The sequence below is a fragment of the Betta splendens genome, chromosome 14, assembly GCF_900634795.4.
Source record: "Betta splendens chromosome 14, fBetSpl5.4, whole genome shotgun sequence".
Lineage (NCBI taxonomy): Eukaryota > Metazoa > Chordata > Actinopteri > Anabantiformes > Osphronemidae > Betta > Betta splendens.
This window is the reverse complement of record NC_040894.2, coordinates 861,569-875,741: the sequence shown is the minus strand read 5'-3', so window position 1 is coordinate 875,741 and position 14,173 is coordinate 861,569. Positions and strand designations below refer to the sequence as shown.

The 14,173-nt window shown below is 49.2% G+C and overlaps 3 protein-coding genes and 1 long non-coding RNA gene across 5 annotated transcripts; 2 read left to right on the top strand and 2 right to left on the bottom strand.

The window, feature by feature from the left end:
- Window positions 1-492: 492 nt before the first annotated feature.
- zmat2 (zinc finger, matrin-type 2) lies at window positions 493-3,986 on the bottom strand. 2 transcript variants are annotated; one of them, XM_055514723.1, is made up of 6 exons: window positions 3,823-3,986; window positions 2,904-3,039; window positions 2,491-2,614; window positions 2,010-2,083; window positions 1,788-1,933; window positions 493-1,178 (listed from the first exon to the last, which is right to left on the bottom strand). In XM_055514723.1, the coding sequence occupies exons 1-6, from the start codon at window positions 3,838-3,840 to the stop codon at window positions 1,035-1,037; spliced, it is 642 nt and encodes a 213-aa protein (XP_055370698.1). In that variant the 5' UTR covers window positions 3,841-3,986; the 3' UTR covers window positions 493-1,034. The 2 variants fall into 2 exon arrangements, with proteins under 2 accessions (XP_055370698.1, XP_029028569.1); XM_029172736.3 differs by having other exon boundaries at window positions 2,934-3,039; window positions 3,823-3,980.
- Window positions 3,987-4,135: 149 nt separating this feature from the next.
- slbp2 (stem-loop binding protein 2) lies at window positions 4,136-7,596 on the top strand. Its single transcript, XM_029172734.3, has 9 exons — window positions 4,136-4,396; window positions 4,887-5,048; window positions 5,256-5,336; window positions 5,423-5,500; window positions 5,656-5,799; window positions 6,039-6,209; window positions 6,375-6,537; window positions 6,632-6,755; window positions 6,835-7,596. The coding sequence occupies exons 1-9, from the start codon at window positions 4,344-4,346 to the stop codon at window positions 6,897-6,899; spliced, it is 1,041 nt and encodes a 346-aa protein (XP_029028567.1). The 5' UTR covers window positions 4,136-4,343; the 3' UTR covers window positions 6,900-7,596.
- LOC129605144 (uncharacterized) lies at window positions 4,753-6,074 on the bottom strand. The gene is made up of 2 exons (XR_008692452.1): window positions 5,985-6,074; window positions 4,753-5,940 (listed from the first exon to the last, which is right to left on the bottom strand). It is a non-coding gene; the product is annotated as an uncharacterized LOC129605144 (long non-coding RNA).
- Window positions 7,597-8,020: 424 nt separating the features above from the next.
- fam53c (family with sequence similarity 53 member C) lies at window positions 8,021-13,999 on the top strand. The gene is made up of 5 exons (XM_029172733.3): window positions 8,021-8,461; window positions 10,254-10,537; window positions 10,761-10,818; window positions 10,999-12,020; window positions 12,143-13,999. Exons 3-5 carry the CDS (start codon window positions 10,812-10,814, stop codon window positions 12,440-12,442), a joined length of 1,329 nt encoding a protein of 442 aa, XP_029028566.1. The 5' UTR covers window positions 8,021-8,461; window positions 10,254-10,537; window positions 10,761-10,811; the 3' UTR covers window positions 12,443-13,999.
- The last annotated feature ends 174 nt before the right edge of the window (window positions 14,000-14,173 follow it).

Sequence of the window (14,173 nt, the reverse complement as noted above, 5' to 3'; positions counted from 1 at the left end):
CCCACAGTGGTTTAGAAATGTCTGTTTAGTTATTTTGAATATTTAATGGTTCAAGTGAGAATTTGCTGCTTCTTCTTCTGGCATCTTATTTCGTATGATGATTCAGACAAAACTAATCAGGACATTAATCTGCGGTTATAGCTGATTAGTTTCAGGGTTTTTAACTCCCTAAGGTGGGTTTTGTGGTGTGATCATCACGAAATGGAAAAATTCCTCATGTGTGACCCATTAATCACTGTTCTTTTAAAAGCTCTGACCCAGGTGTTCAGATGTGACAGTAAATACTTTCTGCCACAATAAAGAAGCAACCAACCAGACAACACGTGGGACGTCTGAGTTATTGGTGCTGAACGTTTTTACTTCCCAACAACAACAGGCCACTAATAATGTCTCCCTGAAATGCTGATAATCTTCCTGTGGACACAGTCAGAGCAAACTTCATCTTCTTAGTCGCTGATGCTTGTCACATGTTCAGTGACACAAACCAGCTCATACAACAAAAACAACAGTATTTATTTTAAAAAAAAAATGGCTCATGGAGCTTTTCTTTTTTAGCTCATGTCAAAAATAAAGATTTAACACATTTAAATTCAACCTGTGGATTTTAGAATTCACTTTTGAAAACTTTTAATTACTTCAAATTTAAGATGAAAAAAACATCAAATTATTGTGTGAACTTAAACATGTTACACTCAAGGAAGCTTTTGTGTTTGGTCTCTTTTCTGTCTTTGCCACTGTCAGTTCGGATGCTTTACCAGCTTCAGCTGAAACATTTCTAAAACACCTTTGACCTGATGTGTTTGATGCACATAAATTATCGCTGACAGGAAGCCTCTGGATTAAAAAGCATCAAAACTGACTTCCAAAATAAGAGCCTGGCTATAAATAAAACGTCTGATCCAGGGTGATAAACGGCTCCAGAGCTTTGGACCAACGACCGCATCCTGCAGCAGGATTCACCGTCCTGTGTTTACAGTTGGATTCTGCTCCAAAATGCCACCTGGAGACAAACCAGTTTGTGCTGTGAGGTGTGATCAGTGACTCTTCTTGGACGAGCCAAAGCCTGAGAAACCCATCACTGCCGCCATCTCGTCGTCTTCCTCAAAGTCTACGTCGTCTTCCGCGCGGCGCTTCCGCTCCTTCTGCTTCTCCTTTTTGTAGGCCTTCGCCTTCTCCTCCTGGCAAGAAACAGTTAATTGATGAGCATTATTCTCTGCTTATCAGCTGTAGTCTACTCGCCTAATGCAGTGTTTCTCAAATGGGGGGCGCATCCCACTATTTGAGAAAGTATTTAACTGGGATAAAAAGAAAGGCAGAAACAGAAGGTGATAATGAGACAAAGGTAAGTCTCTCGAAAGTTAAGACGAGGAAATGTAGCGATCAGCTTCATTGTGACTACGATGGGACAAGAGGAAAGACTGCTATGTTTACGGTGTCTAAAAGTGCAGCGGACAGCATGAAGCCAAATAGTTAAGACGTCACTTCAAGACATTAAATCAAAATCACGCTGATAAGTCACTGAAGTTTTTTCCATGAAAATGTGACGAATATTGCCAAAAATCGTCCTGCTTTGTGAACACTACTTCATTAAACCAGCAAGCGCTGAATTATGTAAACTATATAACTACCATATAAGTATATAGGGGAGCGTACCGAACATTAAAAGCTGGCCCACTGGTGTAGTGGTTAGTGCATTACACTACTGACAAAAATGTTAAATTTAAAATTAAAATTGTCAAATTATTGATTAATATTTTATTGAAAATAATTGAGGTCTCCCTCCTCACCTCCTCCCGCAGCTCCTTCATGCGCTCTTCAAAGTCGTACTCCTTCTGCTTTTCCTCCAGCTTTTTCTTGTTCACCTCAAAACGTTTCTTCACCGCATCCAGAGACGAGCGCTCCACCCGCATGGACATGCCCAGGTTCCTCTGGTCTGCACGCGCACAAAATCAGTCAGGGTGGATATTCGCACTGAACAGTTTACCAACGCGCATTCAAGGGCAACTCACGTTTTTTGCCATTAATGTGATCCAAAAAGTTGATGGAGTCTTTCACCACACAGTCACAGACGTTACAGTAGTAGCTGGAAAAAAGCAGGAATGGTTGAGGTTTTTATGCAAAAATTAAACTTTCTAAATGATTCTATATAAGAGAATTCAGTCTTAAAGCTTAACTTATAGAAAGCAGGTTTCGATATAATCTGTTGCAAAAAGACCCAACAGTCGAGTTGAGCAGGTTCCAGACGCTGGAGAGCACTAACTAAACATATTCTGAAACAGCTGTCTACACCTTTGCCTCACCAGAACTAATGCTCAAACTACCAACACGTCCTGCTGCAGATTCAGAATCATAACATTTGCTCTGATGCCTCCTACTTGTCTTTTACAGTTAGACCTTGTGATCCACGAACAGGCTTCCTAATTTGTCTTTACTTGGTAGAACTTTCCATTAAGAATAATGGTATTTTTTGTGGTGTTAAGCTGATCGTACCCCCCCATCTCAGCCTGGGGAGTGGTCTTGGTGATGACAATGGTCTTCCCCAGCTTGGACTCCAAATCCACCTTATAGTCCCTGTGACGCAGGAGGTCCCGCTTAACTGGCGGCACTGTTTTCCCTAAAAGAGAGGTGGAGGTGGCAGTGAACAACATTTCTTCACAATCTGAATAGTTTTGAAAAAGGACACACAGAGAAACACCTACAATCACAAAAGCTATGTGTATAGTACACACATCTGGCTTACAACAATCAGTTCCAGTTTGGACCTGCTTTAATATCGCTGATCTGTGTTGTCTGGACACTAAAACTCAAATTATGAAACATGGCGCTGCTTAAAATGCAGCACAAGCAGACCAAATCTTCCAGACATTTAAAACAAAATTGGAGCAGATAACACTAATACAAACCATGAGCCCAATTGTTATTTATTTTGTTACCATCTCTCCTCTCTCTGTCCTTTTCTCTCTCCTCCACCAGACGTTTCTGTGCCAGGTTTTCATACTCGTCCTTGTCCCACTTCCGACGGAAGTCATTCTTACTGGACTAAAAGAGATGACAGAGGAGGAGAAGCTTTTACACTGATCCACTTGATTTACTGATCATAGGTAAAACTTGTCAGTTAGTATTTTAACATCACATGTTGTAAAGTCTGTTTTAACATGAAACCTAAAACCATACAAAGGCCGTATTATGGGGTTATTAATGTGGTGGTTTACAGTTACATGTGATTGATTTATAGTAAGAAAGGAAGTCCCTGATGTTTAATAACGCTCGTAGCTTATAATGATTCGTTTTAGTCTAATGGAAAAAACATGAATTAGTGGTCAAATTTGAGCAAAAGATGCTGAAAGTCACAATGCGATGGAAACATGTTTCTCCTGGTTTGATTTCTATACTGATGCTATATCTAATATAAACCACTGATGTGACTGATTTGGAGTCGCCTGTTTTTATTGATGTTGTTCAATGTTGAAGGTGTTAATTTCAGGTTGCCGTAAAACTAAATCTCAACCTCAGGATGAAAACCTGTATGAATTCAGAATAAACAGACAAATGGCAAACGAACAAAACGGCTCTTCCATCTTTTTACTGTAACGAAGGTTAAGCGGAAGCCTTTTTGTTGTTACAGCAGCAGAGTCGAGCTTCATTTCAAGTTATCGCAGCAGATCACGTACGTTAACATGTTGGGTTAGCATCGAGCTCCTAAACACTAAACCAGGGACTTTCGGCGCTTTCATTCACTCACATCCTGCATTTATAAGCACACATCAATCAAGATATTGTACACTTTTAACACAGAAGCACAAGCTCGACCCAGAAACTCACCCCGCTACCAGACGCCATCTTGTTTACCTCGTTACGGAATACGACTGCTGAAAAACGTTAACGTCTTTTTTCAATCACGACAACAAACCGGCGACACCGCCCACTGCTGTGCAGGCGCAGAACTGCATCCACAACAGCTAACAACAGTCATGAAAACGATGTGTATAAATGCTGTGACCAGTCAGATGCTTTGAATATATCACTATTAGAAGAGACTAAACCATTAAAAACAAAAATAATCTACAAAAATAAGTCAGATAAATGTATTTCCATGAGAAATGTAGCAAGTAGTAGCAAAGGCCTCAAACTTATATTAAAACTTGGTGGCATAAATGACTCGAGTGCATATTGAAAAGCACTTAATTGCACTGCAGGTTCTGAACTTCAGGTCGTTCAGCCAGGTGAGTCGGACGGCGTCGCCAGGCTCCGCCCCCTTCAGGTGCCGCACATTAAAACGCAGACGAGCTGAACAATGGCGTTTAATCGTGTGAAAAGGAAGGCGCCGATCTTGAACTGCGAACATGTCAACGAGCGGAGTGAAGACAGCGGCTCAGAGCCCACTGCGCTGCTGCAGGTTGGTAACTGCCGCAACACTTCACCCACTAACCCACTTTGACCCCATAATGCTCCAAACTGGTACACGAGGAGTTTGACCGTCTCGTATTTATAACGTCAGCGTTGCACCGATGAAGGTTCCGGAGCATTTCTCTGATCTGGGGGTCGCGCGCCCTGGTTTCAGAGCTGATGATGCAGTCAGTCTTAAAAGAAATGACAGATTAAACGTCCACTTTGTATAATTTAATTTTTTATTATAATATATATTATAATATATTTTATTATAATATAATTTAGTCCCTCTAATGAGTATAAGAAAACTTCAGTGTAGTATTTTTTGTTACATTGAAGTGAAACCATTCAAATGGTTTGAAGTGAGTTACAGGATGACTGGACCCCAGCAGAGCCTGAACGTAAAACGGATTAGAACAGAATGACCGCTTCTCTTCACCCGCGGCCTCGACCTTCAGGCTCTGTCCCGACGCTGACGTGAGCGCCCTTGTCTCCAGTTTGTGTTTCAGTCCGTGGTCGTGCGTTTGCGTGAAGGGATGGTCGTCTGCGCTGCTGCGCGGCCTCCCTGACCCCCTGCTGGCTGCCGCCTCGTCCGCCTGCTCTGCCCCGGAGCCCTGGCTGCTGCCCGGCTGCAGCTCGGTGTACGACAGCCTGGTCAGGTGAGGCCTTTCCCACAGACACGTGACCGGGTCCAACTGCAGGCCAGAGCCGAGTAGGCCTGGTTGAAAGCCCAGTAGAACCCACCTAGTACCCCCACACCCTTAAGCTGATGCTGTAGGAGATGACGCTTGGAGCAAAGAGTAATGGTGAATGAAGAAGCAGCCCGTGGTTTCCTCTCTGAGCTTTCCTTGCTGCTCTCTCGTCAGTAACGTCTCTCCGATCCTGTCTCCTCCTCCAACGAGCGGCCTGCGAGGGAGAGAGCGGGTCCCCAGCAACAAGCCTCGCAGGTTGGACCTTGTTCTGTTTGCCTCCACTCAGGGAAATGATGTGCGTTTTGTGGCTGCAGTCTCACTGGCGTCTGTCCCTCCGTCAGGCCGTCTATCCTGGAGCGCTGCATCCTCAAAGTGTCCTCGAGCAACGTTGCCGTGGGGACGGACGACCTGGACAAGAGGTCAGAACTGCAGCCTTAAAACAACTGGTTTAACAGAGGAACCTGACTGTTTTTCAAAGCGCAGTGTTTCTCTCACAGACACTAATGTTCTGTTTTTCATGAAGTGGAACCTTTTGCTAAAACGGTTTAGGAAGATGGCTTCTTTGTCCCTGCAGGCACCCACTCAGTCGCTTCTACCCGCGCCTCCCGGACCCGACCAACACCGAGACCAACGCTGCGGTTCTGAAGCGGCGGCAGAAACAGATCCAGTATGGAAAGAACACCAGCGGCTACCAGAACTACCTGCATCAAGTCCCCAAGTGAGAAAATGCTCAGACCTGAGAGGAAGAAGTGCGAAATTCTGTCTGACACATGGTCAAATGTTAGGTGTGGTTGCATGGTGGGTTCAGAGCGGACCTCTGCTCCAGATGAAGCGGACCTCTGCTCCAGATGAAGCGGACCTCTGCTCCAGATGAAGCGGACCTCTGCTCCAGATGAAGCGGACCTCTGATCCCAGTGGAAAACGCCTAATTAAACTCTTGCGCCTTTTACTCCTCAGACACCTGAGGGACCCTAAGATCCACCCATCCACCCCCAACAAGTACAGGAAGTACAGCCGGCGCTCCTGGGACATGCAGGTGCGTCTGTGGAGGCGGGCGCTGCACCTGTGGGACCCTCCGAGCGATAATCAGCCAGACGCCTCTGAAACTCAGGACCCAGTGGAGCAACTGTAGGTGGAGGCCGGCGTCAGATTGAGGGTCTGACCCAGTAACGTTCTTTAAAGGGTTTCACACCTAGAGCGGTTCAGGTTCTATTTGTTTGGATTGCTCCTGTCACACTGGAGGTGGCTTTGATTCCTCCTGTGGCCTCATGCACACGACTGCGGTTTCTGCAGGCAGAGCCAGTTGGCCAAGATGACCTCTGACCTGTGTGAGGATGGAGGGGACAAGCGGAGAGAGAAGGAGACTCCAGCAGCTTCCAAGGCCTCCTCTGCGCCTCCCCTGTCGGCCGGGCCCTCGGCGGCGCTGCCTGGACCCTGGCGAGTCCAGCGAGCACCGGTAACTGCTTGATTCCGGGCCGCATCACGGCCGTGTGCGCCGTGGCTCTGAACGCCTACAGTGAAGTGGTTCATGGGGCTGTTTGTTCCGGCAGGAGGCTGAGCCGAGCCCCCGGCCTCTTCGCTCTCCGCCTGGCCTCGGCTACTCTGTCAGGGATCAGCTGGACCGCGACATGAACGACTGGCTTCACCTGCTGCTGGAGGCCGAGCACACCCAGGGTGAGCTGCACGGGCCCGGGGTGAGTGGCGCCGCTCAACTCGTCTCGTCTCTGATCTGTGATTCTTTGTGTCCTGGTAGATTTGGGCTCTGACGACCAGCAGGTTCCTGTATTTTCGGACCAGCTTTTGTGGAACCCGTACTGATCTCTGGTCCAAAGCAAACGAGGTCGGGACGCATGTCTCGTCTTCCAGGGTCCATCCCTCCGCATGTCTGCAGATCCTGAACGCGTTGGAGAACCATTGTTTCTAGTATCCAGAACATTTGTCTTTTAAAGATAACCCAAGATTTGCTGTAACAGCGGCAGGGATGTTTGTTGCTTGACCCGAGTTCCGTCGGTCCCTCCATGAGCTAATTAATGAATTACCATAATTGATTAACCCTAAATTGAGGAATGTGGGAGGAACTGGGCGCTCTTAAACGTGTCCTCGGGTTGAACAGCTGGACACTTTGACCAGAGCATCTTACTTTATGTTGTGGCTTCACTGCACTGCTCACTTCTCATGTTTCAAGTCCTGCACTGATGCAAAGATTTTTGTCACAATTGTAGTGTTTGTGTGTATGTGTGGATGTTTTTTTTAATTTTTATTTTTTATTTTTTGTGATCACATGATTATCTCTGAGGCCGGTTGTTGTCCTCTTGGGTTCACCTTCATGCTCTGCCATCTGGGTCCAGCTCCTCCTACGTCCACATCTTCATTGCTGGGAGAGGGAAGGACATCTCTTTTTGTGTGTTGTGATTTTCTTTTACATTTTTGTGATTCTCAAATTGTGCTGCTTGACTATCAAGAGGCAAAACTTAAAGATATCATTAATAAAGATGTAAATAAAGTGTTAAATAAATTCAGATACTGGCCTGGTTTTGCTTTCGGGGGTAATTTTCAGTGGGATTGTTCCAGGAGGAACGGGCTGATGTCCCACCTGTGAGACAGAGCGAGTGTCTGTTGGCTTGATTACAATATTTTGGTTTATTTTTAGACTTTCAGACAGATGACAGATGGTTATAAAGTCACTAAATGATATGAAAGAAATATAAGGTAGAACTGACAGCTTTGTGCCTTTCCAAAAGATAAATGATGTGTGTGGCTAAATTATTGTAGGTTTAAGGCGCTTCATCCAGTTAACGTGCAATTTACTGGGTTCGTTTTCATTTTTTTGGGACCTGCAGGAATTCTTCTATTTGTAGGACGGAAGCGTCTCTTCAAAATAATCTGAGCGGCTGCTGTAAACAAGCTTCACACTACAACTCCCATCATCCTTCAGCTCTGTGGCGCTCGTTCTCACGCTAACCGAACCGTTTTTGTTGAACTTAAATGTGCTTCTAGACGTTGCTGGTGGGACTGGACGTGTAGTTTAATTATAACAGAATCGAATCCTGGACAGGTGCCGGCGCAGACCGCAGCAGCAGCGCCGCCTCCGCCCGCCTGGATCCGTGGATGTTATTTATCGACGCGTTCCGCTCACGGGCGTGTGCGCGCGTCGTCTTTATTATGATTATGATGATGGCATAATAATTAGCGATCGCTAGACAGTGATCAGGGCCGGTGCTCGGGTGAAGCAGCGCTCGTTTTCACGGATCGTGTGAGGTTCGGTGCTGACGGGCGGAGCGGCTCCTGGATACTGGGTCAACACTGCGAGCTTTGCTGCCGCCGCTGCGCCGCCGCTGCGCCCACCGGAGCCGCGTCACCCGGAGGAGCCGCCAGGCGAGGTGAGTTTGTCGGCGGCAGCGACTGCGGGGTCGATGCACATCCGCGGCCGGAGCCCGACGGTCCGGAAGCTCCATCCCGCAGCATCCCGACGTGTTTTGCTCCTCGCGCGGGGCTCGCAGGCCGGTCAGACGCTGCCCGCGCCCCAGTGTTCTCACCATCGGCGCCACCGTTTCCGCCTGAGAACCATCCGTCTTACTTAAATCTGCAATAGCTTCTTTCAGCAGGCGGTTGGAGAAGAGCCTCTTCCCGCAGACGTCCCCTCTGACAGCCGCCGCTTTGAGCGGTGCTAGCAGCAAAGCTAGCCTCGTTAGCGCCGATGTAGCTCCTTGTTAGCTCCGCAGACCCGCGGAGCAGAAAGCCCGGCTCCCGGGTCTGCGACGCGACAATCGCTCATTTACTGGGATTCTGTGAGCAAAATGGCTGAATTGCCAGCGCCGACCTTGACAGAATTAACTAAATGACACATTATTTATAGCGAGTTGCGGACGCGCGGCGGGGCTGGACTCACTCCGCTGCCTCCAGAACCGTAAACCTCTTTAATTCCAATTTTCTCCGCCGGATGGAGGTGGACGGGTCCGAACCCCACCGTGTGCCCAAACGTGTACCGCTGTCTGAACATGTTAGCATCCCTCATTGAAATCAATGGCAGGCGTTAGCCACGAGCTAGCCACGGCCTTAAAGGAACCCGGAGCGGGACCGGAGCGGCGGCCTCGGCTGCCGGGGACGGGCCGTGGAGCCACGTTTACGGGCTGCCGGGTTCGGGCCGTCAGAGACGCCTCAGCTGAACGTGACCCGGCACACGGTCCGGGACGTTTTATGCTCTAAAGGCTAAAGTGCGACATTAAAATAAGATGCTGTGTTGGTATTGATGAACCGCATTATTCATGAAGTCTGGACTGGAGCCAGAGAATCTAAACCTCTGACCGTTACTTTTCTCATTCTGAAGATCAGTTAAGCAGCTGCTGATCCTTGACAATAGTCTCTGATTAATTCATGGTTCCTCTCATCAGTCAGTGTTTATGAAAACTTAAAGGTCAAATCAATCCGCTTGATTCAAACCAGTTTATGAGCTCTATGAGAAGTTTGTGTGTTTGCGCTGTTTGATGTTGAAGCTCAGGATCTAAAGTAACTGGTGAAAAGCAGACGATCATCAAAACCCAAACAAACAGAACAGACAAACCCCAGAAGTGTGTGTGTGTGTGTGTGTGTGTGTGTGTGTGTGTGTGTGTGTGTGTGTGTGTGTGTGTGTGTGTGTGTGTGTGTGTGTGCGCGTGTGTGTGTGTGCACGTGTGTGTGTGTGTGTGTGTGTGTGTGTGTGTGTGTGTGTGCGCGTGTGTGTGTGTGTTTGTGTGTGCGCGTGTGTGTGTGTGTGTGTGCACGTGTGTGTGTGTGTGTGTGTGTGTGTGTGCACGTGTGTGTGTGTGTGTGTTTGTGTGCGTGCGCACGTGTGTGTGCGCGCGCGTGTGTGTGTGTGTGCGTGTGTGTGTGTGTGCACGCGTGTGTGTGCACGCGTGTGTGTGCACGCGTGTGTGCGTGCGCGTGTGTGTGGCTTGTTAACATTTAAACTTTCCTTTACCTTCACTTGTTTTGTAGCTTCCTCTTGTGTTCATTCTGCCTCCTTTGTGTCATTGTTTGTCCCTTTACCCTCAATTGCACTGGTTTAAGTTCCATCAGACTCATTTAGCGTCTTCTGTTGTTTGCATTTTGTCTCAACTGATTTCCTCTTTCTTGCTGTATGTATTTATTTGATTGTTACATTGCGGCTGTGTGTGTGTGATCCTGTCTCTTTAGGTGCATTGCTGAGGGCAACACTTTTCAACAATGTCCTAGTGAGACTGGACAAGGCGACGTGGCCTTGAGGTGGTGAGGAGTCGTCTCACCCTCATCCTTCCTCCTGACGGACCGACGCACTCCTTGTCTCTCCTCCTTCTGTCCCCATCACCTCCCCACTAGCATTCTTGGTGTGGCCCTCCGGCCCCGGCCCCTGCCACCATGCTGTGGGCACACTGCTGGTGGAGAGCTTGAGGAAGCAGACTCTGGAAGGCGACCCTGCTGAGCCAGGGGACTCCTACCTGGTGAGTCCCCACTGCCACTGCATCATCAGTCTGCTGTATTTAGTTGAACCGCACCAAACAGGCCAGGGCTGCTCCTGAGGATGAACGCTTTGCTGCTGTCTGGTACCTCAGCATCACATTTAAAGTAAAGCCCTGAACCACAATGAGACCAATAGATGTGTTGCTCAGAGCGCACAATGGTTGTGTTTCTGATTGTTGAACTGTTCTATTTTCGGTCTTTTAGTCCCTGCTGGACCCAAAAACCCTCGCAGAGTGCTGGGCCCCAGATGGCTTGATGCCTGGTGAGTATTTGATACAAAACACTGAGAAGTATTTATATTTTATAACGCTATGCTATGTTAAATACAGCAGCGGCTCAAATGCCTTTGGACAAACAAACAACGATATTATCAGGGATGAGAGGAAGTTACATTCTGGAACTTGCAGGCAGTGACATCACATTTTGTTGTGTGTTTCCTCAGAGAGCAGCTACTGGCAGCTCTGCCCTCCCTCCAAATCCAGCCTGCAGGGGGGGTTGCTGAGCTCTAGTTTCCCCCCTGGCCCAGTGCCCCTGGTGCCTCCTGATGCTCACCTGCAGGAGGGGGGCGACCCCCTGGACAGCGCCCCCTCGCACCTGCAGCAGCACCAGCAGCACCAGCACCGGCCTCTGGTGCCCAGCACCTCAGCGTCTGAGCTGTCTCTTCCCGGAGCGGCGGCTCCTCCGGCACTCGGCCCCCCTCCCCCTCCCCCTCCCCCTCCTCCCCCTCCTCCCAAGCGCCACTGTCGCTCTCTGTCGGTGCCCGAGGACCTGTCACGCTGCCGCTACACCTGGCGGCCCAGCGCATCGCGGGTCTGGACCCCAGTCAGTCGCCAGCAGTGTCATGGAGGGGTCATAGGCAGCGGGGTGGGTGTGGGAGGAGGGGGTACAGGGGCAGGAGCTGCCGGGGGAGGAGCTTGCCCCCTCCGTGCGCCCAGCTCCTCCCTGACCTCCTCGCTGCACTCCTCGTCCAGCCCCACCTTCTTCAGCCTGGCGCTGTCTCCAGACTCCCCCCTCCCCTGGAGCTTCCCCTGGGACCCCAGCGAGGCGGCGGCGGGTGGAGGCGCCTGCTGCTGCTTTTTCCCGTCACCCTCATCCTGTTCTTCGTCGCCCTCTCCCCTCCACCCTCCCCCCCCTCCCCAGAGGCGCTTCTCTCTCTCCCCGGTGCTCATCAGAGACTCGGCCGCCTCCACCTTCCTGCCGCCACCTCCTGTGCCAAGCCAAGCGGTGGCGCCCTCCACGGGCTGCTCCGGGGCGTCCGGGGCGGCTGGAGGCGGCCCGGTGCCCGCTTCGCCCTCCTCCGCCTGCAGCACACCGTCCTCTCTGCGACGCAGTCTCCCGCCACAGCTGCCGCGCTGCCACTCGCAGCCCTGCGACCTGCTGCTTCTCAAACCAGGTCTGAAGAGACGGCGGGACCCCGACAGGCCCTGCGCCCGACCCATCCTCGACTTCACCAAGATGACTCAGGTACCGCAGAAAGGTTGATCAAAGGTTGAACGCGATGTAATGCTCACATTTGTAGAAAAGATGAATGAGAGGGAGGCAGTGAGGTCTGCTTTGGTTTACCACTGTTCTTTCGGTCCCTGCAGACCCGCACCATGGACCCACAGTGTCTGGAGCGCGGGGGGGGCAGGCTGGCCTGCGGCGGGGACCTCTGCATGGGCATGGAGTCCTTCATGGGAGACTTCCGCAGCTCCTGCTCGCCGGCCGAATGCCTGGGCAGAACCAGCATCGGGCCGCTGAGCGAGAGCGACGAGGAGTGTCGCGAGGACGATGACGATGAGGACGACGATCCGGAGGAGGAGCCTGATGAGCGTGAGGCGGCTCAGCAAGCGGTGTTTGAGAGGGACTGTACCGAACTCGACTTAAACTTAATAGAAGAAAACTGACATTTGTAAATGGAAAGCTGTTCTGTTTAGGTTTTTAATCCAGTTTATTTCAATTGATCTCCCTGGACCACAACACACCCGCCTCCTTGCCACCAATCAGCAAGGCTCTCAGGAACAACGCCTTCTCTCATTGGATGAGCTGGGGGTAAACCAAGCTGATTGATGACAACAGTGATGATGTGACTACCGCCGTTAGAGACTCACTGCTGGGGTTTCACTGGGAATCCCTGCGAAATTGCTTTTTAACATTTCTGTGTGGTTCGTTTTAGTCGGGACCTTAGAGAATAGCCTGGCTGCTGGAGGTGAAAGGAAACCTTCACAGTCTGAAACCCAGCGCATATGAACTTCAGGTACCCGTAAAACCCACTCACTCCCACTTCTGGTACCTGAAGCCCAGATGCAGAGTTTGTCCAGGTGTCTTCCAACACACAACTGCTAAGTCTCTGTAAGACACGAGGGTCCGATGGAGCTGTCGCCACACTGCAGCGCCGACCCGACACTCATCGCGCAGGTCCCGCTGTTAAACAAAGAACCAAGCTGTGTCCAAGCTGAATACAATCACACATTTGAGTCAGTTAGTGGTGAATCAAACTGCTACGCAATGCCTTTGACTGGAGCATCTCTGCTCCTCTGTACTGTTTCAGTGGTTTTCTTCAGAATAAGTAACAAAATATTTCTAGTAGTCGGAGTCTGGAGACACTAAACACAGCGAGATGTTTATGTGACCTCGGCGAGGGGAAGCTTTCGGGTTCACCGCTGTGTGTCGTCATCCCATCAGGCTTTACTGAGGCAGGTAGTCACTGATGCTGTTGTTCACACATTCCTGTCATTGGAAAACCCTTGTGTGTGTGTGTGTGTGTGTGTGTGTGTGTGTGTGTGTGTGTGTGTGTGTGTGTGTGTGTGTGTGTGTGTGTGTGTGTGTGTGTGTGTGTGTGTGTGTGTGTGTGTGTGTGTGTGTGTGTGTGTGTGTTTGTTGACACCTCATCCCCACAGGATTCCGCCACACTGACACAAGTTGTACATCCAAGTTTAGCACAATTAAATATGGATTTAATAATCTTTTAGTAAAAACACTTGTCTGTCCATCACCGCTTTGGGAAACATCTGGAAGAGGATGTTCTGCAGTTGGTGTCATTAAGCTACTTTATAGTAGGAGAAAAAAAACAATGTTGTGTTTGTCAGGACTAAAACCAGAAATGCCAGAAATTTGCCACAGATTTGATAGAGAGGCTGTAACTAAACTTAGACAGTGACGTACCGTTGAGTCTTCAGTCCATTCTGGTGCGTCTCTGCTTAGTTTAGGTGCTAGAGCTTCTACGATCAAAACCAAAATCAAGGTTATGAATTTGATGAGTGCTGATTTGGGTTTGTTCGCCTTTAGGTGCTCCTAACAACCAGGTGTGACCGGTTATTTATTTATTTATTTATTTTTGTAATGTTTATGGATGAGATTTGTATTTGTTATTTGTTCACTTTAGTATTAACTTGAAACCCATTCATGAAATGTTTTCCATGCTGTTAACAGCTGCACTGATGCATTAAAGACCACATGACGCATGTACGTATTTAAGACTTTGTGCTGAGACCGTATGGCACATTCCTGTTCATCCAGTCATGGTTTCATAAGAGGCGGCCTATTTGTTTCTGTGAGAAGCTGTGAGGCAGTCCATCACAGCCAACATCTAAGACCGTCTGAGTTGTCTGAAGAATCCATTGTCACTGGATAATAAA

Excerpts from the sequence above, each read along its gene's own strand:
- zmat2 (XM_055514723.1), bottom strand. Across the intron at positions 2,615-2,903 it reads AAATAACAATTGGGCTCATG|GGAAAACAGTGCCGCCAGTT; the intron begins GTTTGTATTAGT and ends CCTCTCTTTTAG. Across the intron at positions 1,934-2,009 it reads TCACATTAATGGCAAAAAAC|ACCAGAGGAACCTGGGCATG; the intron begins GTGAGTTGCCCT and ends GTGCGCGTGCAG.
- slbp2 (XM_029172734.3), top strand. The coding sequence starts at position 4,344 with ATGTCAACGAGCGGAGTGAAGACAGCGGCTCAGAGCCCACTGCGCTGC. Across the intron at positions 6,538-6,631 it reads GGCGAGTCCAGCGAGCACCG|GAGGCTGAGCCGAGCCCCCG; the intron begins GTAACTGCTTGA and ends TTGTTCCGGCAG. Across the intron at positions 6,756-6,834 it reads GGAGGCCGAGCACACCCAGG|ATTTGGGCTCTGACGACCAG; the intron begins GTGAGCTGCACG and ends GTGTCCTGGTAG.
- fam53c (XM_029172733.3), top strand. Across the intron at positions 12,021-12,142 it reads ACTTCACCAAGATGACTCAG|ACCCGCACCATGGACCCACA; the intron begins GTACCGCAGAAA and ends CGGTCCCTGCAG.